General features: G+C 43.0%; 1 protein-coding gene across 4 annotated transcripts in view; it reads left to right on the forward strand.

The window, feature by feature from the left end:
• Positions 1–24,102, forward strand: part of RIPK1 (receptor interacting serine/threonine kinase 1) — a gene marked incomplete at its 3' end in the record, with an annotated part of 46,898 nt that overhangs the window by 14,989 nt on the left and 7,807 nt on the right. Inside the window, 6 exon segments of one of the 4 annotated variants that reach the window (XM_034762230.1) lie at positions 793–889; positions 9,361–9,563; positions 13,226–13,379; positions 14,530–14,667; positions 17,887–18,127; positions 20,903–21,052. In XM_034762230.1, coding sequence (XP_034618121.1) covers positions 9,412–9,563; positions 13,226–13,379; positions 14,530–14,667; positions 17,887–18,127; positions 20,903–21,052 — 835 coding nt within the window. 4 annotated transcript variants of the gene reach the window in all.

Genomic DNA, 24,102 nt, shown 5'->3' on the forward strand with positions numbered 1-24,102 from the left:
CGGCACGGCATACCGGCTCTTGCCAGTACGCCGTACCGGACCGAACCCGATATAATGCGGTCTCACCTATAAGGCGGTGAGATTTTTTGGCTCCCGAGGACCGCATTATATCGGGGTAGAGATGTACCTCACTACAGGATGAAGCTCTCTACAGCAAAACGTGCAAAACTAAGGTTTTATCTTCACTGGAGATTTAATCCAGGTTCAATCATGAATTTTCCCCTTAACATGTTCTATGTTCACACATCAATGCGCCTCTATTGCTTCTAGACAGTGAGGTGGCCACCTCGCTATGAGGTGGACCCCCAGTTAATTTATCTTGTTTGCATTGTAGCTAACCTTATGTTAGCAATACACAAGGGCCATAGCAAATCAACAAACATCTATGAACCCTTTTTTAAAAAAAAATTCACGTGGAGGTGAGGGAGACAAGGTGGGTGAGGTAATATCTTTTATTAGACCAACTTCTGCTGAGGAGAGAGACAAGCTTTTGAGTTACCCACAGCTCTTCACATCTGGGCAAGGCAGTCTTATGATATTTGATCTTTTGAGGCTGTCAGTATGGCATTTACCCACTGAGTTCAATGTGGCTACGCAATATGTAAATCAGGGAAGAATTTAATCTTTGAAACTAGAGCAACCTTTAAGAAGGGTACAGTTCTCCATTAGCTTGTACAGATCTTCCCTCCTCTTCCCCGGCCTGCTGGCACTTATGTAGCTAGTGATCCGGTTTTGTTGGTGTGGTTTCTCATGACTCCTCCCACAGCGGGGAGGGGGGGGGGGGAAAGCGGGCGTCAGAGGAAAGGAATCAGTCCTGGCTTGGTAAAAGAGCTGAAGCCAGACAGCAGCGGCTCGATCTTCCTGGAGCTAGCGTTCTGTGAGGAGGTAGGTAAGAGCACTTTCACTGTGCGTGTCTTTAACCGGAGACCAGATTTTTGTTTGTAAAGGTTCATTGAGTTACACCTAGGTCTGCCTGGAATCCGATTCTCTTTATTTTTCCTGGACTTTTAGGTATACATACTGGATGTGTTAGTGTGTAATAATATTAATATCAAGGACTTTGGGGGTGATGAAATGGGAGAGGAGGGGGAATATGTGACTCTTCGATTGTCTTCTTTCAGCAGACTTCCTTTGCTATTGCCGAAAAGGAAAAGTTAGTTTCATTTTCTCACCCTCTTGTTGTAGAGGCCGATATTTTTTGCAATCTCTTCCCAAACGCTAATGGTGGAACAAGCCTTCTATATCCCCTCCCCCTGCTCCAGCTCCCAGCGCATTTCAGCCTCCTAGACTATGGTAATATCTTGTATAATATTTAGACGAAGTTTCGCTCTTGGAAACGCATCCGCTCCTGTCACAGGAGGTTTTCAGACACGATTGTTGTGTCCTGATCCCTCGATTCAGTTGCTTTTTCTGGTGTGCTGCCAGGGCTTGAAAAACTGGCCCACCGACTCCCAGCCGAAGGAGTAAGGCTGATTCCTCCCCGTCAGACACGCCTTAACCCCGGACAGCTGCCTGTCATTCCCTGGGACTCCTTTAAAGCGGGTAGGTTAAGTGCGGAAGCGGGTGTGCAGGAGAGGACACTGTCTCTTTAACAGCCACCTCGCCCAGGAGTGGCTCCGAACTGTGCGTCTCTGCTGGGCGGAACTGAAGGGGAGCGTGCGCACGGGGTGAGTCCCCCAGTTTATACCCTTGTCCCGGACCAGAGCTGGGGCTTTCTATGCAAATGACGGTGTGATGCGATTAAAGAGTTCTCGACGCCTTGCCCGGGGGTTGTTTGCCCGAACAGTGACGAGTATATTTCATAAATAAGTTCATCCACTGGGCTGCCTCCTTCACTGCTTCCTTTCGGTGACGGTCTCTGTCTACACAAGGCAGTAGTAGAGGAAGAGGATTTTTTAATCTCCTTCTCTCCTCCCACCACCGGCCAGAGGTGGGGAGCACCCCGGCCCACTGCCAGCACAGGGTTCTGCTAGTTTTTCCTGACTGGGAGAGTAGTGGGGATTTCCATATCCCATTCCCATGCTGAGGATGGGAGGGGGAAGTAGGGAGAATTTTCACCTCTGCCCCCACACTCCTGGCACTTGCTATGTGTACACCCTACCTGGGTTTTGGTATTTAAAAAAAAAGCCCTCATTTATAGGGTTGCCAGGTGTCGGGTTTTCAACAGAATGCCTGGTTGAAAAGGGACCCTGGTGTCTCCTTTCAGCACCACTGACCAGGCCCTTAAAAGTTCAGTCATCAGTGCAGGCAGGGTCCCTACCCGGCTCCACACAACTCCCAGGAAGTTGCCAATCTCCCTCTGGCTTCCAGGCAGAGGGATGGCCCAGTGCCAGCTCAGCTGCTCCCATTGGCTGGGAACCACGGCCAATGGGAGGTGAAGGGGCAGTGCCTACAGGCACAGGCAGCACTGAGAGCCATGTGCTCCGCTTAGGACCCAGGGAGATGCCAGCAGCTTCCCGGGAGCCACCTGAGGTAAGCACCACCTGGAGTCCACACCCCCTCCTGCACTCCAAACCCCTCATCCCTGGCCCCACCCCAGAGCCTGCACCCAAAGCCGGAGCCCTCACCCCCCTGCACCCCAGCCTGGATCCATCTCCTGAACCCTGAACCCCTCATTTCTGGCCCCACCCCAGAGCCCACATCCTCCAACCCAGAGCCTGTACCGCATCCCAACCCCCTGCCCAGTGAAAATGAATGAGTGAGCAAGGGTGGGGGAGAGTGAGCAGGGGCATGGCCTTGAAAAAGGGGCAGGGGAGGGGGCAAGGGTGTTTGGTTTTCTGTAAATAGAAAGTTGGCAACCCCACTTATTCAACATTTCAAGAAATGGGTGCAGGACACTAATGAAGCATAAAACAGGATTACTCCCCTGAAGGATTGGGGCAAAACACAGTGATGGGGTGTGGCCTCAGGATAAGATACACCTCCCTTTGAGTAAGAGGCACTGATTTGTGGGTGAAGTTTAGGCCACATGAAGGCACCCCTACCATTCCACCCACATGATCCAAGCAAGACTGGAGGACCTTCAATTTATGAAATAGGGAAGTCACTAGTGCTCCCCAAGAAACAGAGAATTACTGTTTTTCTACATGGTTATTCACTTCTGGTCTCTTCAGTAGAAAGTAGAATAATTGACATACCCCAAGAAACCACAAGTCCTTCAACATAATGAGCTCTAATCTACGTCTAGTACAGGGGTCGGCAACGTTCGGCACGCGGCTCACCAGGGTAAGCACCCTGGCAGGCCGGGCCAGTTTATTTACCTGCTGACGTGGCAGGTTCGGCCGATCGCGGCCCCCACTGGCTGCGGTTCGCTGTCCCGGGCCAATGGGGGCGGCGGGAAGCTACGGCCAGCATATCCCTCAGCCCGCACCACTTCGGCCGAACCTGCCGCGTCAGCAGGTAAATAAACTGGCCCGGCCCGCTAGAGTGCTTACCCAGGCGAGCCGCGTGCCGAACGTTGCCAACCCCTGGAGTAGATCCTTTATGAGGTTTCAGATTAGTTATATGAAAACTGGCATTTAAAAAAAAAAAATCTCAGAACTGAAGCTTAAGTAATGTCTTGAACACTCAAATAATTGCTTTGGTGACAAGAAATTTTAGCTTTGGATCTTATGTTTTAACAGACTCAATATACTGTTGTCCTAGTAAAAAGAGATCACTTACCACTGACCATAGCACCAGTGAGAATCTCTCTGAGGAGGACATTGTGCATGTCATCTGAGGTGGGGAGGAGATAAGAAGTAAAGTTCAGACTGTGAGAGGAGGACAACTATACTGAGTTGTCAAACAAGGAACTGGGTTTACAGAAAAATAATCTTACAGTTATGCAACATTACTCCTTGTGCAGCAACACCTAAATGTATAACTTGCATGTCCACCTTATGAAGTGTTGTAGCATTGGGGCTTTTAATGTAACTCATTTGTTCCTCATGGAATTTTGCTTCCTTGGGCTGAAATTCATTCACATCTAGATGCTGGCAAAAGAGGCAAAAGTCTAATTTAAATCCACATCCTCAAAAAGTCATTTAGGTGTCTAACTCCTATTGAAATCAATGGGAATTAGGTGTCCATATACCTTTTAGGATCGGAGCATGTGCGTATAATCCCAAAAGGTGCTAAGTATCTTCCACGAGACACTGAGTACCCTGGACTCCCATTGCAAGAAGTCCTCAGCACTTTACAGAATTTGGTCCCTAGTTGGTGTTGGCCCTCAACCAACATGTATTTCACTCTTACAATTTCATACAAGTCCTGTTTCAACATTTAGGATTGTTAATATTGAAACAGTTACATATTAGAAAATATATGCCCAGTGTTCTATTTTATCAAAGTGACTATTTGCTGACTTGTAATTACTTACATTCATAAGTGATTTGGGACAGGATCAGGGCCTTAGATTGTAAGCAATTTGGGGTAAAAACTGTCTTCACTCAAAAAGAACGAGGAGTACTTGTGAGTACACCTTAGAGACAAGTACTCCTCGTTCTTTTTGCTGATACAGACCAACGCGGCTACCACTCTGAAACCTGTCTTCACTCAGGAAGTTATACATTACTTAATAGAACAGTAATTCCAAATTTCAACAGAATTGGTGTAGTTTTAAAGGCCTGATTTTCAAAAATGTACATGCAGTTCTTGCATGTGCATACTGGTTATGTAGATGAGAAATTACTAGTTAGATATATTCTTGACCAATTGCATGTGCAAATGCCTGATTTAGAGAGGTAAGTTACAGTAGGTGTGCAGTTGTGTACATACATTTTGAAAGTCAGGCTATGAAATAGCACAGGGAACTGCATTCCCTGCATCATATTAAGTATGAATTGTTCTGCTGTAGAAGGAAAAAAAAAAAGGACCCTGAGGGCATGAATTCATTTCTTGGTAATACAAGACCGTGAATAGTGTTTGTGTTTAAAACTATATTTTTAGGTCTACCCATATATTGTCACTTGAGTTAGGATCTTAATGTTATGGGTTCATAGATTTTAAACTGCATTTAGTCACATGTTTACATTACATGGCATTTCTTTCATTTCAGTGAAAGGATTCCAGTTTTCTCGGGGTGGTGATGTTGTTTTTCTAAGCTACACACTTTGCTATTTTCCTCCCATTGCATTCTTTGAAGTAAAACTTTAAAATGATATTACATCTGACTTCCAAAAGTTTGCCTTCCAACACCTGAATGTGGTAGGGCAGTAATGTTCACTCCATTTCATACATGGGGAATTGAGGCAGAGATGCAATATTGCCAACATTAAATGTTCAAAAGGCATGAGTCAGGGCTAGCCTCCCGTTCCCTGCCCCCCAAAAGAAATGATTTTAGAAAGTTAATATTGGATTCTTTTTATTTGCCTTAGGTTGCCTACCCCTGAGCTAGAGTATGAAAAGATAGATCATTTGATAGTTTTAGGTGTCAGAAATATACAATACAAATACTTTGTCTTCATATAGCAGGACTTTTTATTTAAGGATTTTAAAGTGTTTTTACAAGTTTAGTTAAGCCTCACAGCTCCCTTATGAGATCAATTACATGCATACCATATAGCAGGGGTTCTCAAACTGGGGGTCAGGACTCCTTGGGGGTGACAAGGTTATTACATAGGGGATCATGAGCTGTCAGCCTCCACCCCAAACCCCATTTTGCCTTGAGCATTTATTGTGGTGTTATAAATTAAAAACACTTTTTTATATATTTGGGGGGAGGGGGCATGCAGAGGATTGCTATGTGAAAGGGGTCACCAGTACAGAAGTTTGAGAACCACTGCCATATAGCCTGGCCCATATACCAAAACTGATGGCCATGACAGGGGCTTACCTTCCATCCATGTGAATGCAGCCATTGCCCAAGTTTCCTTGCTTGTAAGATAGCTCTCCAACTAACTGGAACTATATTCCTTCAAAGTAGTGACAATTGATAAGAGAAGAATCTGATGTAGATACGTTCTATCTTCTCTTCTTGGGCCATAGGCTCTCCCTCAGGATTTCATGTCAATCCAGCAGCACCCTGCTGATGGGCCCTCAGGGAATGATGAGTTCAAGCATAGGTCCTTTGACAGAAGAGCAGGCATTAGGTGTAGCAACACACTCTCCCTTCTTCTCTTTCCCCAAGTTTAAAGGCCAGACAACCACAGGCCAGCATTGTCAGCATTCACAGTTTGTTTAGCCACGTTCTAGACACCCACTCACTTCTCCCACTCCTTAATGCAGTTAGTTTCCTGCTGCCTTAAAGGGCTAATCTGCTGCAGCTGCTAGCAGCCAACCCTTGACAACAATACCCTGTTCCCAGGTCTGTGTACTTGGGCTATTATAATCATCCAAACCTATTAATTAAGCCCCTGGCCAGGGTTTGAGGGAGAAGAAAGCAACCTAGCACAAACCCAGGTAGTCTCTTAAGTCTTGTCTTCATTACAAAAAAGAAAAATAGGTGTGTTCCTAACTCAAGTTAGTTAAATGCAAGGTAAAATCTTAGTGAAGACAAGACAGTTTGTAGTTTCCACACAAGTTAGCAGGTGGAGTTAAAGTTTAATGTGAAAATTGTAAACTGCCTTGTCTTCACTAGGATTTTACCTCTTCTTAGTTAACTCAAGTTAGCTAGCGCAAATAAGAGCACGCACCTTTTTTTTTTTCCCCATAGTGAAAATGAGGTCATAAGGTACACTTTTACTCAGCTGCCTTTTCAGGCCTTTTCATCAGCTCTTAACTGGCTTTTTCAGGCTTTTCTCAGACTGTTAGACTGAAGAGACTAACAACTCTGTGACTTTCTTTATGGTGTATGCAGGGATCCTCACAAGAAGTCTTGTTCCTGTCGTACTCTCCCTTTGTTCTTAGGGAAAGGGGCTACTTCTATTCCCTAGCACCCTCTGACAGCCTCTAACTCCTATCAACCTGAGACTACATTTCTCAGAATTCCAGCCATTCTAGATTGAAACTGGGGTAGGACTGACTCTTAGCATGTCTTAGGGTACGTCTACACTTACTGGAGGTTCCGGCAGCAGGCAATCGATGTTCTGGGATCGATTTATCGTGTCTGGTTTAGATCGATCCCGGAAGTGCTCGCCGTCGACGCCGGTACTCCAGCTCGGCGAGAGGAGTACACGGCATCAACGGGGGAGCCTCCCTGCCGCGTCTGGACCCGCGGTAAGTTCGGACTAAGGTATTTCGAATTCAGCTACGTTATTAACGTAGCTGAATTTGCGTACCTTAGTCCGAAGTGGGGCGTTAGTGGGGACCAGGCCTTAGAGAGCCAGCACACCTTGTTATACTGTGAAAAGAGAAACTTTCTTCTGCGCTTAACAAACCACAATCTCTGTTGAGGGTTTGCACTGTTTACAGAATGTTAGTTCATAATTCATGAGTGTGTTAGGGCAGGATCCTGAGGCTCTGGGACTGGTGATCTGAGGGGTGTGACAGAGCAATAAGAAACAGTGCAATTCTGCCACCTTTACTCACATTGAGTAGTACCTTATTCCACAAGTAGTCCCATTGATTAGGCGCTAGGCATTTTTGAAAATCACACTGTGTCTATCTGTATCTTTAGGTGCCTAAATACCTTTAGGTCCCTAACTTCTCTGCTCTTCAATATTCTCATCTATAAATAGGGGTAATAATACTAAACTGCTGTACATTACAAGCTGAGAACTAATTAATCAATGTTTGTACAGTGCATTGAGATCCTCCAGTAGAAGAACAAAATACTATTATGATCTAAATGTTAGAGTGATAGTAACTCACCATAAACTACCAATTGTGATTTTTTTGGACCTGATTCTATGAGATGCTGCTTGGTTGCCAACTTTCTAATCAGACAAAACCGAACACCCTTGCCCCACTCCTTCAAGGGCCCACCCTGCTCTCTCCACCCTCCATCGCTCGCTCTCCTCCCTCCCCCCCCCAGTCACTCGCTCATTTTCACTGGGCTGGGAGGGTCCCTTTTTGACCAGGTGTTCCGGTTGAAAACCGGACACCAGCAACCTGAATCAGCTCTGAGTTGGGCCCACTTACCTATCATTTTGTGATGCTGATAAATAAACAAGATACCATGTTCCTGTGACAGGGTTCCCAGGGTGCAGCCTGAACTATGGGACAGCTGAGCCCTCTTGTCCCACCAACTTGGGGTCTCTCTCTCACAATGTGATGCTTTGACAAGTACCTGTTCTTATACAGGTTCTGACAGGTACTGTTCTTATACAGACATCCACAGGCAGGGACATACCCAACTGAGTTACATGAATGCTTCTCCCAGCCACTCATGAATATAACAATAGAGAGGCTCCAGCCAATTCCCCCCAGCTTGGCACCCAAAAACTGTACCGTCTTGCCCTAGTCAGAAGCCTGACTAGTGTAAATTTGTTACCCAGTCCACTCCTCCTTCAATATGGAGAGGACACAAACTAGTCTTTGTAAACTGAGGTGAGATTTCCCAAGCACTTCAACCAAAACACACTGTTTTAGGTAAAATATAAAACAGATTTATTAACTACAGAAAGAGAGATTTTAAATGATTATAAGTAGTAAGTGTAGTGATCAAAGTTGCTTACCTAAGAAATAAAAGGAAATTCGCAATCAGTTCTATAAAGTGAACAGGATTTGAATCGAGCAGTATCTCACCCTGATAGATGGTACAAACAGGTCACAGATCTTCAATACACAGGCTGGAGCTCTCCTCCAGCCTGAGGCCCCTGTCCCCTTTTTCAAAGTTTTTGTCCTCCTGACACGTTTCCAGGTGTTGAGTTGTGGAAGGGTGAGATCAAGTCATGATGTCACTTCCCCTCTTTATAGTTTCTTCCAGCTTGCTTGTGACATGGGTGTCCGCCTCCATTAGTCAAGGATTCTACATTGTCTTAAATGCTACCTCTGAGAAGTCTCCATTGTGTACAGTTCCTGGAATAGTGGATTCTCTTTAATGGACCATCAGCATGTCTGGCTACTCCACTGTTGTATCTGAAAGGCCGGTTGTGGCTGTTCCCAGCCTCACAATGTATTTGGGTATGACACACATAGCAAAAATTCATAACTTCCCGTACAATGATAGCACATACGATCCAACAGGATATTAATGTCCAACAGATCAAGGCTTTTAAAATGATACCTCACAGGCATACTTTGTACAAAACATATCATAATTATATGACAATGCTAAGTACGGGGGTTCCAGGGTGTTTCTTTGAGGTACACAGTGCCCCAGGGCCGAGATCCTCAAAGGTATTTAGGCACTTAACTCCCATTTATTTCAGGGGAAGATAGGCATCGAAATGCTGTACCTTTGAGGATCTGGGCCAACCTGCATAACTAGATCTTCATTTACTGTGACATGAATGTTGGATGATGACACTTTCTTTGTCTTCTCTCTTCATGTTACAGATCCAGGAGTATTGTATTTTTGTAAACCCTAAGCTCTTGGAGGCTACAAAGATGTCGCTGGAAGATATTCACATGAACACGCAGGACTTGCTGCAGAAGGAAGAACTAGATGCTGGAGGATTTGGAATGGTTTCTTTATGTTATCACAAGAAATATGGGCTTGTGGTATTAAAAACAGTATATACGGGACCCCAGCGCACAGAGTAAGTTGGAGAGAGGGGGTTGATTCTCATTTACGCTAAGGCCCCTTCACTGTGACAGTGTAAAGGGGCCTTACACGTACACCCATTTTGAGGCCCTTTTACACTGCCAAAGTAGTGTAAAGAGATCTTAGGATAAATGGCAATTCGGGGCAGAGAATATTTTCAGGATGGATATAACGTGTGCAGCACATTGCATAGTGTATACTTAAGCTTCAGTTCTGATTTTTTATTTTTTTTTATTTTTATTAAATGCAGATGATGGAGAATGTGTTCTACATTAGGACTAAGTGTGATTTATGGTGATTATGTGAGTGGAATCTGTTATTACCAAACTGCATTTCATTACATATTACATGGACTGTGCAGCGAATTCATCTTCACTAGCTGTCCTGAACTATTATGTACTATCTCTATGTGCAGCATTGCTGTGTTCCACCCAGTTGCTGTGATCCCTGCATTGCACTTCTTGCCTCGTTGAGTGTTGTAAAGCATTTTTACTTTATTTTAAAGGGAGGCAGTGTTGCCTAATAGATAGAGCACTGAACTTGGACTTGGATTCAAATCCCTGCTTTGCCATAGCTATCCTGTGTGACTGTGGGTGAATCATTTCCCTGCTCAGTGCCTCAGTTTCCCCATTTGTAAAATGGGGATGATGATACTGATCTCCTTTGTGAAGCAATTTGCTACAGATGAAGGGAGAGATTATATAGCATTTAAAATCTTTGGAAGAAAGATGTTGTATGTGGATATTGCAGGCACCAGTAGAACTTTCCACTAAGGTTTTTATTTTTTTCTCCAAAGCTAACCTTTCTAAAGCATTGCCTCATCTTTATAATGAAGTTCTCCATTACCTGGGAATTTAACAGTTTCCACATGGAGTCCTTAAAAGCAAATAAATTCTTGTGTGCTTAAATGAAAGCAAAAACTCAACTGGGTGGCACTTTTTTTAAATATGTAAGTGAAAAACACAATCAGGCACTTAACTGGAAATGTCCAGTTAGGAGTAGCAGGAAAACAATTTCTATTATTTTAACTAATGCTGCCCAGGCCAACAGCCAGGTTTGAACCCCAGCACTACACCATGACGAGCGGGAGCCTCTGTCCTTTGAACTGAAGGACTAACAGCTTGGGGTCAAGTCCACTGCATTTAATGCAAAGACTCCATTAACTTTGGGTCAGGCCCTAAGTCCATTAGCTGGGAGCAGTAGTAGAGATGTAAACCTCTTATGTGGACCAATCACTAGAAAGACACAAATACCCACATTCTTCTAATTCGGTATAAAAACTGAACTGAGACTATGGAACAGTTCCCAGTTTAGTTTTAAGAGCGCAAAGTGAATGAAGAGACTCTGATAGTCCACAGACTGCTGCCCGCAACGCTTTTCTCCCCAACCTTCTGGCTGCCTTTACTGTTTTTCTCTCCTCCTCTATCTCAAATCCTTAAGTTTATTTTTACTTAAAATGTTGATCAGAAGCCTTTAAAAAGCTCCTAATTGAGCCTAGAGCAGCTGAAAGCAGCCCAGCCTCTTCTGTATTGCTGTAGAGTGACACTCAAGACTGGGAAGGGGCAGTTTCACTTTGAATCACAGCCTGGGAGAGTGCTAGCACACAACATACTACAGGGAAGCTGCTACTTCCTCTTGCACTATGGCCACAATTCTTTTTCTTCTCACTAACTTTACTCTTCCCCATTTAACACAATGCTTACAGGGTTGTTGTTGTTGTTGTGTTTTTTTTTTAACAATCCTCGATGAGCTCCTAGCTGTGCGCTCTTGAGTGATGATGCAGATCACCAGCTGACCAAGCAGAATGTGGCTTTCGACAATCAGTGTTGCAAGCCATTAATCCATAATAACAAGGGTTATGAACATCCAGTATCCACAGTCAGTGCTTAATTTGTGCCTGGGCTTGCCGGGCTAAGTCCTGGCACCTCTAGGCATGGCAGTTCATAGCCCTGGCACCTCTGGGTTCCCAGGCAGAAGCCACTGCTCTCTGGCCACCCAGCTTTGAAGGCTGTGCTGGCACCAGCAGCAGCGCAGAAGTAAGGGTGGCAATATCCATACCATGCCACCCTTACGTCTGTGCTGCTGCTGCGGCAGTGCTGCCTTCAGAGCTGGGAGGCCAGCCAGCAGCCACCGCCGCTCTCCGGCCACCCAACTACTGCTTAATTTGTGCAGCTCTTTCATGACAAATTAAACACTGTCCACAGCCATGGTTGGATGATCCCTCTGTAATAAATCCTGTCTGAAATTAGCTTTTAAGTCAGTCCCGGAATACTAGCACTTTACTAAAGAATCCTAGGCCTTGTCTACACTTACAGCACTAGCGCTTACTCCCATCAGCATAGGTACTCCACCTCCCTGAGGCACGGTAGCTAGGTCGACAGGAGAAGCCCTCCTGTTGGCATAGCACTGTCTACATTGGGGTTTAGGTCAGTGTACAGTAATTGTGTCACTCAGGGGTGTGGCGCGACATAGTTATACTGACACCAGTTGGTGACCAAGCCCTACGTCTCTCCATTCAAGTTCCTGCACTAACTATCCAAAGCCCTTCTCTTTCTTTTTCTCTCTGTCTCCCTCTTTCCCTGTGTTTTTTTAGGCATCTCACTTATGGATCCTTCAACCAACAGGACAGTGTTTCATAAACTTTTGAAAACTGAGCCCCCTGTGGGAATATGAAACTAATTGTGCCTCCGTCAGCTCCACCATCTATTGCTAAAAGCCTACCCCGATTTTATAATGTTATGAAGTTAGATTGTATTTCTAACTGCCTTCTTAATTTTTTATATTAAGCAATGACTTACAAAGTATATTCATTGGCATCTGAGTTAGTGCCCACTGAGATGTTCATACCTTTCACATTTATTGTTTCAGACTGTCTGCAAACTCCGGCAGATATAACTGCATCAGTTACACTTGGGTCATGGTTTGAAAGTTTTGTTCAAACCCACAACAGCTAGAGGCTAATGTTTTTTTAAATGAAAGTAGAGATTCTATAGAACAATTGTTAGGTCTGTCTGTGTCTCCCCTTCCCCTGGCTAGTTCTTCATCCCCACAGGCGAGTGCATAGAGCACTTTGGAAAAAGCAATTTTAAAAGATTAACTTGCTTTGAAATTCTAACTACATTATTATATTTTTAGCTATAGATAAGGCAGCTATAGAGAAGTAGTCTGTGTTTGGTATCTTACTGTGTCTGTAATAAATTAAGCCAATTAATAGCCATGTCCTCAAATATAATGTAAACCATTTTCCAAAATTCAAAAAAAAAACCCGTTATTGAAGGCCTAATTTTCATCAAGTTTGTAAGCAGGCTAGATACATGCAAGTCAGGGACCTGCATACACCCATCCAGCACTGCATATACAAAGCATGTATACCTGCACACTTACTAAAAATCAGGCCCTAAATTAAGAGTATGTGAACAGACTAGTTAAGTTGGGAATAGATATAAAAGTTACTAGGCTAGAGGCTCAGATAGTATAAACAGAATTCAGTGGATTTAAACCAGCTGAAGACCTGGCCCACCTTAAAGAGGTCATGAAGATGGACTTACTTTTCTGGCCATCACTTTCACTATGAGTCAACAGGATATTTATGCCTTACCATGCTCTTACCAGTCTGATACCTGTACACAATGTAATCCTGTAGTTTCCATTTCACAGATATAATGCTTCCCTTCTTGAAGAAGGCAAGATTATGCGCAAACTAAGTCACGATCGGGTGGTGAAATTACTAGGCATCATTCTGGAAGATGGGAACTACTCTCTGGTGATGGAGTATGTGCACAAGGGAAACTTGATGAAAGTACTAAAAACAGTGAGTAGTGAAGTAAATAATCTCTCATACGTGCATTCATCAGTTATTATTGCAGGAAGCTGATACTGCTGTATATCTTAAAAATCACTTAGTGGTTTTTCTGGTCTTTTTAGAGATTTTACTTTATGCTTTTATTTGGCAGAAAAAAATAATCAGTGATTTGCTTCGTGTAAGCTTTGGTTTAGGAAGGTTACGGGTGAAATGTTGCTTATACCTTATTCATAAGGGGAAGTGAAAGCAAACCTTCCAATCAGGGTTGATAAGAAGTGTGAAAAGGACAGGATATGGTTTTTATTGCCAAAGGAAATAACTATGCATAGAATCTTCAATTTCTGATCCCCTTTTTCCTGCTGTAGGGCCAAATGCAGCCTCTGCCTCTACAGGTACAGCAGATTCTAAAAGCAGCAGAAGGGACAGGAGATTGAAAGGTTATTTATACCCTGTGCACTCTAGGATGTCTTTCTCCATGGCAGGTGGAGGGGGTTGGAAAGATGCCTGGGAATGGCTAATGAATCTGCCATTCTGTGCATCCAAAGGCCTACTATTCCTCTGGCTTATCCATATAGTGGGGCATAAAGTCCTAGTTGTTACTAGTAGTGGGCTTGAGTACTGGCAGCAGAGTACCCGAAATGTTGCTCTGGTACCATGCTGCTGGGTAAAATAGTCTTTCCCACAACCACTCTCAGACCCCCTGCTGTATATCCCCTTTAATTTACACTGTGTGTAAGTAGGGCAGCCTTTAACCCCAGTGAGTTAGATCTTGGATCTAACGTAGCAGTAGCCTTTGACAGACTCATTCGAGGCTTTTAATCATTGGGCCAAATTCTGCCCTCAGGTACATGCGTTCATTTCCCACTGAAATCTATGAGAGTTGTGCGGATGCATCTGTTGAGACCCGCTGAAGAGTAATCATAGAGGGCCTGTGTCTGATCTCAGTTCCACCAGTGTAAATATGGAGTTACTCCAAATTTACTCTGGTGCAATTGAGTGGAATCTAGGTCCAAGAAGGACTTCAGTGATTTTTAATTCCCACTTTGAGCAAAGATACTGTGGGAGGCTGAGGGGGGAGCCTTTTAAAGGCCATTTGTTTCATTTTATGATGTTCTATGCAATAGTTTTGATCATTTGTATTTCCTGTTCTTTATTTTAGTCCACTATTCCCTTGTCTGTGAAAGGGCGGTTCATCTTGGAGATCATTGAAGGAATGCTTTATTTAAATGAGCAGAGTTTGGTACACAAAGACTTGAAACCTGAAAACATCCTTGTAGACGATGACTTTCACATTAAGGTACTATTAGAATTTAAACACAGAACACTTGTGATTTGGGCCATAGAGTGCAGCTCCTGCTATATAGGCTGGAGTTTATCAAGGATTAATAACCTAGTAGTCCAGTGGGCTGTCAAAAATCAAATTTTAGTAGCCCATTTTTAAAATGTGGTGGCCCACCTACAAGCTGATCCTGAAATGTTCATTATCTGTCTCTGCCAAAAGTATATGGGATGGAAAGTAGAGAGAAAATACTGGCTTTGCTCACTTGGTTATTTTAGTCATTAATTTATTTACAAGTTATTAATTTTAGACAAACCTCAACAAACACAACTTGAGAAAAAAATAGAAATACCAGAACAGCACATCAAACTGCTTTATGGCAAATATCACACCTTTGTTCCTGTCTCATCTGTGTTTTCTCTTCCTGCGCTTTCCCTCTTCCTGCATTTTCCTTTTTTAACCTTTTATTTTTGTGTGTGCTTCTTTCCCTCTCTTCCTTACTTTTAGATGTCAGCCAGCAGCTACAGAAGAAAAGCAGTGACACAGACCTTCACAGAAGTGTTTTGTGGGCCTGATCCAAAGCCCATTTGAAGTCAACTGAAGTTTTTGTACTGACTTCAGGTGCTTTGAATCAAATCCCCTATTCACGGTGCCTACTGCTGAGTAAATCTGAGTAGGATCTACAGCAGCCCATGTCTTTTGTCCTGTGGACATATGTCCTGTGAAGATGAACTACTGAAACAGTCTCCCCTGTCATTACTTGCAGTTATTTAATGAGCCCCTTGTAAGGAAAGCTCTGTTGCTTGATATATGTCACTTGTCATTAGCTCATGTGACATGACAAGTCTGAGCTAACAGCAAATGAAAAAAAAACAACTTTGGAGCATCCTGCAGAGAGGATAAGAGAAGCTAACTGCAGAGACACCAAATGATTAAGTCCCCATCAATACTGCATATGTAATTGGATAACTAATCTTAATATTTGGTCTTGTTTACATGGATGGAACCAAACCAAGTGCTCATAACCATGTTACAGAACCCCATTAAAGCTCTGAGGCCAAATTTAGAGATGAATCAGATTTGCTCTGAGCAAGTTGGGTTAACATGGTGGTTAAAGCAACAGCTGGTGACCAGTCTGCACAAGGTCCCCCAACACTGCTAACATCTGTAAGGACAAACCAGTGTTCTAGAGAAGATTGGGCCTAAGGGAGTTAGATAGTCTGGTTTGGTATAAGTCTCCCACAACATGCATGCACCTCCTTACCAACATGTAACTTATACTCACCCATACATGTTATACATCACTTCTGAATTTGGCCTACTAGGGAGCTACAGGAAGTCTAGGGGACACAACGTTTATTAATAGCTACTTATCCGTGATGAATTTATTCACTTAGGGCTAACAAAAATCCCCAAAGTATTACAATGAAACTGAAAATCTAAAATTATAAAACGTTAAAATACTTATAAATAAAAATTAAAAAGGACATACACCATTAAACCATATATGATCACCGTATAACTTGCCTTTTCCTTATTTTAGTAGCTGCTCATGCAAATAGAGCAACTGCTCGGATCATAGTACATTGTCAGTTCTTAACAGTTCCTAATCTGAGAGGGCATAAAAAAAGGCATCTGGGACAAAAACATGGAGAGCCATCTTGACCTCAAGTGGCAATACAGGTTATAATGTAATAAATAATGCCCGAAGCCTCATGGACAGAGGTGGTTACATTTCTCGGTGCCAGTATATCGGCTTTCTAAGTAAGTGGTCTTCATTGATTGAAAATGGAGAACTCTCATGGCCCTCCTTAGCAAGTTATTACACAAACTCTCTCAATATCTGGCATACCCAAGAGTCTTTTTAACATGGAGGAACCAAGGTGACCTATTTGAAATAGAAATCACTACCATATATATTTGCTGATTAATATCTTCTGTTCTCGACCAGATTATGGATTTCACATTTTAAAACTTAAATCTAATTATTTCCAATTCCGAGAAACCTAGAGAACGCAAATTTATGTGAAAAAGTCCTACTGAGCCATTCTGCTAAGTCTAACCTTGACAAATGCTATGGGTGCATGCTATGAATGCAAAGCCAAAAATTAATATTCCTATATTGCACTTTGGACAGAATAGAGTTCATACCTGTCACAGCTCTAAGAGCAGCTGGGGTATTATTTGGGAGACCAAGAATCTTCCTGAGAAATTTGTTCTGAATCACTTCCAGTCCCGGGGGCAGTGGGGATCATTCCATCCCCATATTTCTGTGCCATATAAAATCCAAGCGCCATACAAAATCCAAGTCTCAAAATACTCTTAAAGACTGGTGCAATTAAGTGGCCCCCAGGAGTCCAGGAAATATGTAACACAGCTTGCATTGAATTTGAGGCCTTCTTTTGTTACCGGAATATGTTTATCCCACAAACAATTTTGTGTGAATCAGATACCCAGATAGGAGAAAGAGCTAACTTGTTCACTACACTGCCCATTGATCTTCCATTTATGAAACCTCTGTCTCTGTCTAAAGACTGTTACTTTAGTTTTCAAATAATCTATCAAGAGGCCCTCCCGTTGATAGTATAAACCAAATTAATTTAATAAACGCTTCAGTCCCAATGGTGTTTGAGATAGAACCATGTTGTCGTCATAGAATAAGACAAAGTGATTCATAATTGCGGGGGCTTGAATACTGATGCCCTTTTAATGCTAAAGCATCATTGATTTAAAAAGAAAAGGGGCTAAGAGACAGCGTTGTCGAAACCCCTTTATAATTGGGATGGAATTGGTTAATTCCCCATCCGGGCCTATCCTAATCTTAGCCACTGTGTATCTGTGTTGACCGCCTCCACTGGGATGAATTTCACCCTGAACTTCCATTCTCTAACATGATTTTAACCCAGTTTGGTCTCATCCATATAAGCAAAGCCACATTGTGTTATAACATGGTTGGGCTATAACAGTGTCTCAATATGTTAAAATTCAATGTGTCTCAGTTGGCAACAATATTTGATTCAGGCAACAAATTCACAGAGATCTTTAAAATATGATTTAATTGGCCCTATTTGGTTATACTTATTGAAGAGTTTGAGTTTTCAGATAAGTCGTCATTTCAATAAATATTCCGTCATATTTAACAAACCTTGAGTAATATGTAAAACAATTTGCTCCACCTCTCCCCTTTATTAGCCACATCCTCCATTTTCAGTAGCTCTGATTTGACCTGTTTTACAGATTGCAGATCTTGGCGTCGCCTGCTTTAAAAACTGGAGTAGACTGACCAAAGAAGAGACCAGCCGGCAGAGGAAAATCAAGAGCAATTCCAAGAGCCCATCCAGGAGCGCCGCTGGCACTCTTTTCTATATGGCCCCGGAGCACTTACTCTCAGTTAACACAAAACCTGTGGAGAAGTCAGATGTTTACAGTTTTGGCATAGTGCTCTGGGCAATTTTTGCCAACAAAGAGCCATATGAAAGTAGGTCACTTGGAGAGACTTGTATTGCTAAATGAGTTTGCTTTAAGGAAGCTATAAAACTAAGAGTTATAATACTTAGTACATAACATTTTCAAAATGTCCTATAAGCATTAAACAAGTTATTGTCTCTACTCAAGAATAGCTCTTATTCCTCAACTGGTGACCAATAATTGGTACAGCTGCACCAATACTGCCCTTTAAGGGTGGACAAAGACATGTAGACGTTTGTATTGGTGGGGCTAATTGAAGTTTATCCCTACTTGAAGAAGCAGTAAACCCCAATTAGCTCAGTTGGTACAAACCCTGCCTTTGTCTACACTTAAGGATCAGCGTTGATGCAGCTACAGCAATTGTTGGCTACTGATTGCTAAATTAGGGCTATTTCCAAGTATAGACAAGGCCTAATTAATCCTCACAGTGCACCTATGTTGTTGTCATTATCCTGGGGGGAATCTAAAGCAGATGGATTAAGTGACTTGTCCAAGGCCATAGAAGGAGTCACTGTCCAAGGCTGGGATTAGAATTTAGAAATTCCTAACTTCCAGTCCTATGCTTTGACCACTAGACCATTTCTCTTATCACTCTTAAGATATATCAAAGATTTGGTGGAATCCCAGTTTGTAACATCCATACTACACTTAAAATCAGTTCAGTTACAATATAGCAGATATAGGCACATTTTACTTTTCCATACTGTATTTGTTTCCTTTGATGAATTTCCTGTGAATGTTAGTGAGTGTTGGAAACTCAGAGCATTGCTTGGAGCAGGTTAGGACTGGCCACCAAAGTACAAGCTTCCCCACATAACTCACCCAGTGGCACTCACATCTGACCTGCATCATCCCTGCTATTGCAATTCTGGATCTCATCTGAGCAGAAACTGAAATTTCTGACAAACTGTGTGGTGGTTCTACATGATGTAGACAAATAACCGCTAAACTCATATTACTTGGAGGTTTAGTCACATTTTAATTCTGGCTTCCAGAACTGAAAGCAGTACCTCTCGTTAGGAGTGCTTCTCTTAACTGACCACGTATGATAAAGCTGGTGTTAGTTTCTGAAATACCTCACTCCCAGGCATTGGTGGTGATGCTCTGTCATCCTCCTGAAATCCAAACAGACTGATTCCAAGTTTGGAGAACCATTTCCATTTTAAACCCTTGTTGTTTTCCATTTTACTTAGGCCTTGCTAGATTAGTAAAACTCTAGAATCTGAATGAATGCCCTAGTTGGGGATGTTTACTAGTAAAATGACTGGTTTCTGTTGGATCCCCATGTGTCATAGATGCTACTAAACTTATCAACTATTAATTCCTGTTCTCTATAACTCCCTTCCCCACTCCACACCCACCAACACCACCTTTGTTTTTCTCTCTCTCCTCCCCTTCTATATACTTCTGTTGCACTAATCACATTTCACCTGGGGGATTATAACCTTCTCCTCTTGCCATGTTGATACTACACTCCACTTGACTGTACTACACTACACACTGCATTAACTGCCTGTTACAAACCCGTTTGTGCTGAAACTTATACCAGATACTAAAATACTAAATACTGGCTGGGCCAGATTTTCAAAAGGCAGACACAAGTTTTACCTGCAGCATTTGCACTTAGACCTGGACTGCACTTACAAGCTAGGTCAATACAGCTACTTCATTTAGGGGTGTGAAAACTCTATGTCCCTGACTGACGTAGTTACGCCAATCTAATCCTGGGTGTAGACACAGCTATGTTGACGGAAGAATTCTTCCATTGATGTAACGATTGTTGTTCAGGGAGTTGGACAGAAAAAACTTCCATCAAGATAGGCTACAGCCACACTATAGGGTTATGTTGCTACAGCTATGCAGACATAGTTATGCCGGTATAGTCTCTGAAATGTAAACATACTCAGAGTGTTATGTGCACTAATCTTGCATTTGCTCACTGGTCACCTACTTCTTAGTTATGCTAAGTTCTGCCACTGAGTCTGGAAGGGGCCAGAGAAACCCCCAGGAGAATCCTTCCAGTGCAGTGGGCCTGCTTCGCTGGTGGAGAGCCAGGACTGGCTCCAGGGTTTTTGCCACCCCAAGCATCCGTGAAAAAAAAAAAGAAGAAGCCACGATCGCAGTTGCGATCGGTGGCACTCCGGCGGCAGCTCCACCGCGCCACTTTCTTCGGCAGGAATTCGGCGGCAGGTGCTTCCCTCCGAGAGGGACCTGCCGCCGAATAGCCCGACGTGCCACCCCTTCCCCTTGGCTGCCCCAAGCACCTGCTTGCTGGGCTGGTGCCTGGAGCCGGCCCTATGGAGAGCTGGCTTAAGGGATACTTGCCAGACTTGCTCCCAGCCCCTGGAACAGACGGCCATGGGAAGCAGAGCAGAAGTTGGAGCAGGCTAAGGGCTGCTCTCACTTATATTGGTCACCAGCTAGGCCCCTGAACAGCCCTGGAATACAGGAACAGTAAGATGGCTTAAAACTGCCTTTGAGGCCACATCCCTGTTTTTACTCCAATCACTAGAACAGAGCAATTGAAATTCAGGCCCTAGGGGGTTCAGTTCCGTAACTCTAACTCCTATTGAGTAGGAGATACTCATGCAAGTAACTGAACTCACAGTAAATACTACTCATCACGAGTGAGGGTTTCAGAGTCAGGTCCATAAAGTAGGCATTTTCATGTGCCAGCAGATCTGTGGGTCTAAATGAGACACTTTCTTTGCTGTTTCTAGGAGATGACCTTTCATGGTAGCAAAACTCTGTGATTAGGAGTCTGATCTGAGATTTTGTTTTTCAGATGCTATAAATGAAACACACATTTGCTTTGGCATCATGAATGGGAACAGGCCAAATACAGAAGATATTAAAGACAGTTGTCCAAAGGAAATTATCGACTTAATGAAGTACTGTTGGCAACAAGAGCCAGAAAATCGGCCGACCTTTTCAGGTAAAATACTGCTTCAGGATTATTTTTGTTTTGACATATCCAGTGTTTTAAAAAATAAGGAAGAATTAAGCTCATTTTGCCATTCAGAAAGGTTATGATTTTTGTTTGTAACAGGCTTGTGTGTTTTAGGTTTCTTTTCAAAATAAAAATTAATCTCCTCATACACACAAGTCAAGTCCGTGAACATAAGAACGGCCATACTGGGTCAGACCAAAGGTCCATCAAGCCCAGTATCCTGTCCTCTGACAGTGGCCAATGGCAGGTGCCCCAAAGGGAATGAACAGACAGGTTATCATCAAGTGATACATCCCCTGTCACTCAATCCCAGTTTCTGGCAAACAGAGGCTAGGGACACCATTCCTGCCCATCCTGGCTAATAGCCATTGATGGACTTATCTTCCATGAATCTATCTAGCTCCCTTTTGAACCCCGTTATAGTATTGGCCTTCCCAACACCCTCTGGCAAGGCGTTCCAGAGGTTGATAGTCCGTTGCGTGAAAAAATACTTTCTTGTGTTTGTTTTAAACCTACTACCTATTAATTTCATTTAGTGGCCCCTTGTTCTTGTATTATGAGAAGGAGTAAATAACACTTCCTTATTTACTTTCTCTATACCACTCATGATTTTATAGACCTCTATCATATCCCCCCTTACTCACCTCTTTTCCAAGTTGAAAAGTCCCAGTCTTATTAATCTCTCCTCATACGGAAGCCATTCTATACCCCTAATCATTTTTGTTGCCCTTTTCTGAACCTTTTCCAATTCCAATATATCTTTTTTGAGATGGGGTGACCATATCTGCATGCAGTACTCAAGGTGTGGGCATACCATAGATTTATATAGAGGCAATATGATATTTTCTGTCTTATTATCTATCCCTTTCTTGAGGATTGCCAACATTCTGTTTGCTTTTTTGACCGCCGCTGCACATTGAGTGGATGATTTCAGAGAACTATCCACAGTGATTCCAAGATCTCTTTCTTGAGTGGTAACAGCTAATTTAGACCCCATCATATATGTATAGTTAGGATTATGTTTTCCAATGTGCATTACTTTGCATTTATCAACATTAAATTTCATCTGCCATTTTGTTACCCAGTCACCCCGTCTTGTGAGATCCTTTTGTAGCTCTTCGCAGTCTGCCTGGGACTTATCTTGAGTAGTTTTGGATCATCTGCAAATGTTGCCACCTCACTGTTTACCCCTTTTTCCAAATCATTTATGAATATGTTAAATAGGACTGGGACCAGTACAGATCCCTGGGGGACACCACTATTTACCTTTCTCCATTCTGAAAATTGACCATTTATTCCTACCCTTTGTTTCCTGTCTTTTAACCAGTTACCAATCCATGAGAGAACCTTCCCTCTTATCCCATGACTGCTTATTTTGCTTAAGAGCCTTTGGTGAGGGACCTTGTCAAAGGCTTTCTGAAAATTTAAATACACTATATCCACTGGATCTCCTTTGTCCGCATGCTTGTTGACCCCCTCAAAGAATTCTAGTAGATTGGTGAGGCGTGATTTCCCTTTACTAAAACCATGTTGACTCTTTCTCAACAAATTATGTTCATCTGTATGTCTGACAATATTGTTCTTTACGATAGTTTGCCCGGTACTGAAGTCAGGCTTACAGGCCTATAATTGCTGGGATCACTTCTGGAGCCCTTTTTAAAAATTGGCATCACATTAGCTATCCTCCAATCATCTGACCTGAATTCTGAATAAACTCTGGACCACATTCTCTGTAGATATACATTGGCATAGCTTCATTGACTTCAGTGGAGCTTTGCCAACTTACCCCAGCTGAAAATCCATCACCCTGTTTTCATCATAGGGTAACCCTCCTCTTTAATGTCACAAAAAGCCTGATATTGGGAGACACTCACCACTTCATAGGACTGGCCCTAAGTAATTCAGCCTTCCAAGATTTGGCTTAAAAAACTGTCTCAGACATAACTTTCGCTAAGCTACTATCTTGAGCTATGTAATAGCCATTGGCTATAACTAGCTAATTCTCTTCCAATAAGACCAGTCAATGGGAGTCTTTCCATTGGCTTGAGTGGATTTGGGATGATGCTTCTAGCTTTTCAGCAGGTAAAAACTGCTGCTCTTGCTCTGTCTTCCTGGCTCTCAGTACACTGGTGACTAAAACAAAAAAGAAAAGCTACTGCATGAAAAGCGTTGGTTCTAGGCAGTAGCACTGATACTGCAGGCAGCTGTTTGGTATGCAGTGTGCATAAGTTTAAAAGTTCACCACACAAATATGCACACTTGCATTTTTTTTTTTTTATCTCTTTAATACCCTGTTAGGGGCCTACTTGCTATCCCATTCTCAAACCTGCATATTCCGCTGCTAGTACATCATGTCTATACGAGTACTGTGCCTGTTTCTCCTCATCAGTAAAATGGGATTAGTGATAATAAAACACTTCTCAGAGAAGGTAAGTAGTATTATAAAGCTGTTATGAGCAGACCCAGTCAATGGGACCACTCATGGAGCAAGGCACTCCATTTGGGATATAGTCTGTATATGAGGTGCTTTGCAGATTTTGACTGCCCATGGCACATGAAGGTGAGAAGAAGGGGATGGATGAGGATGAGGGAGAAGGCCCTCTCCCTCTTTTCGCATGTCCTGCAAAAGGGCCAGTCCCAAATTGCAGTCCTTGTGCTTGGGGGAGCACAGAAACCTGCTCCCTCCATGCACCCTAGAGGGGGTATCTCAAAGAATAGGGGTCCATTACACAGCTGATTGCATGGAAAGGGCATATGCTGTGGGTGCCACCTGGTATCCAGAGCTCCCTGGCTCAGGCCAGTGATTATATACCAGAGTTTGGCCCTAAAGCTGGATAGAATTGTATCTTGTCTTGCTAAGACACTACAGGAGCTTAGAACATAGGAAGCAAAGCATAATACTGTTGGAAGACCCTGGTTGTCACTCACTGTCTTTGTAGTCACCTGTCGTAAAGTTACAGCCTGTGCGGGCTTTGTAGTTGTGTAGGTAGGTGTTTATTAAATAGCCCAATGCAACTGAATGTATGCAATACTTA

Source organism: Trachemys scripta, chromosome 2 (genome assembly GCF_013100865.1).
Source record: "Trachemys scripta elegans isolate TJP31775 chromosome 2, CAS_Tse_1.0, whole genome shotgun sequence".
NCBI lineage: Eukaryota > Metazoa > Chordata > Testudines > Emydidae > Trachemys > Trachemys scripta.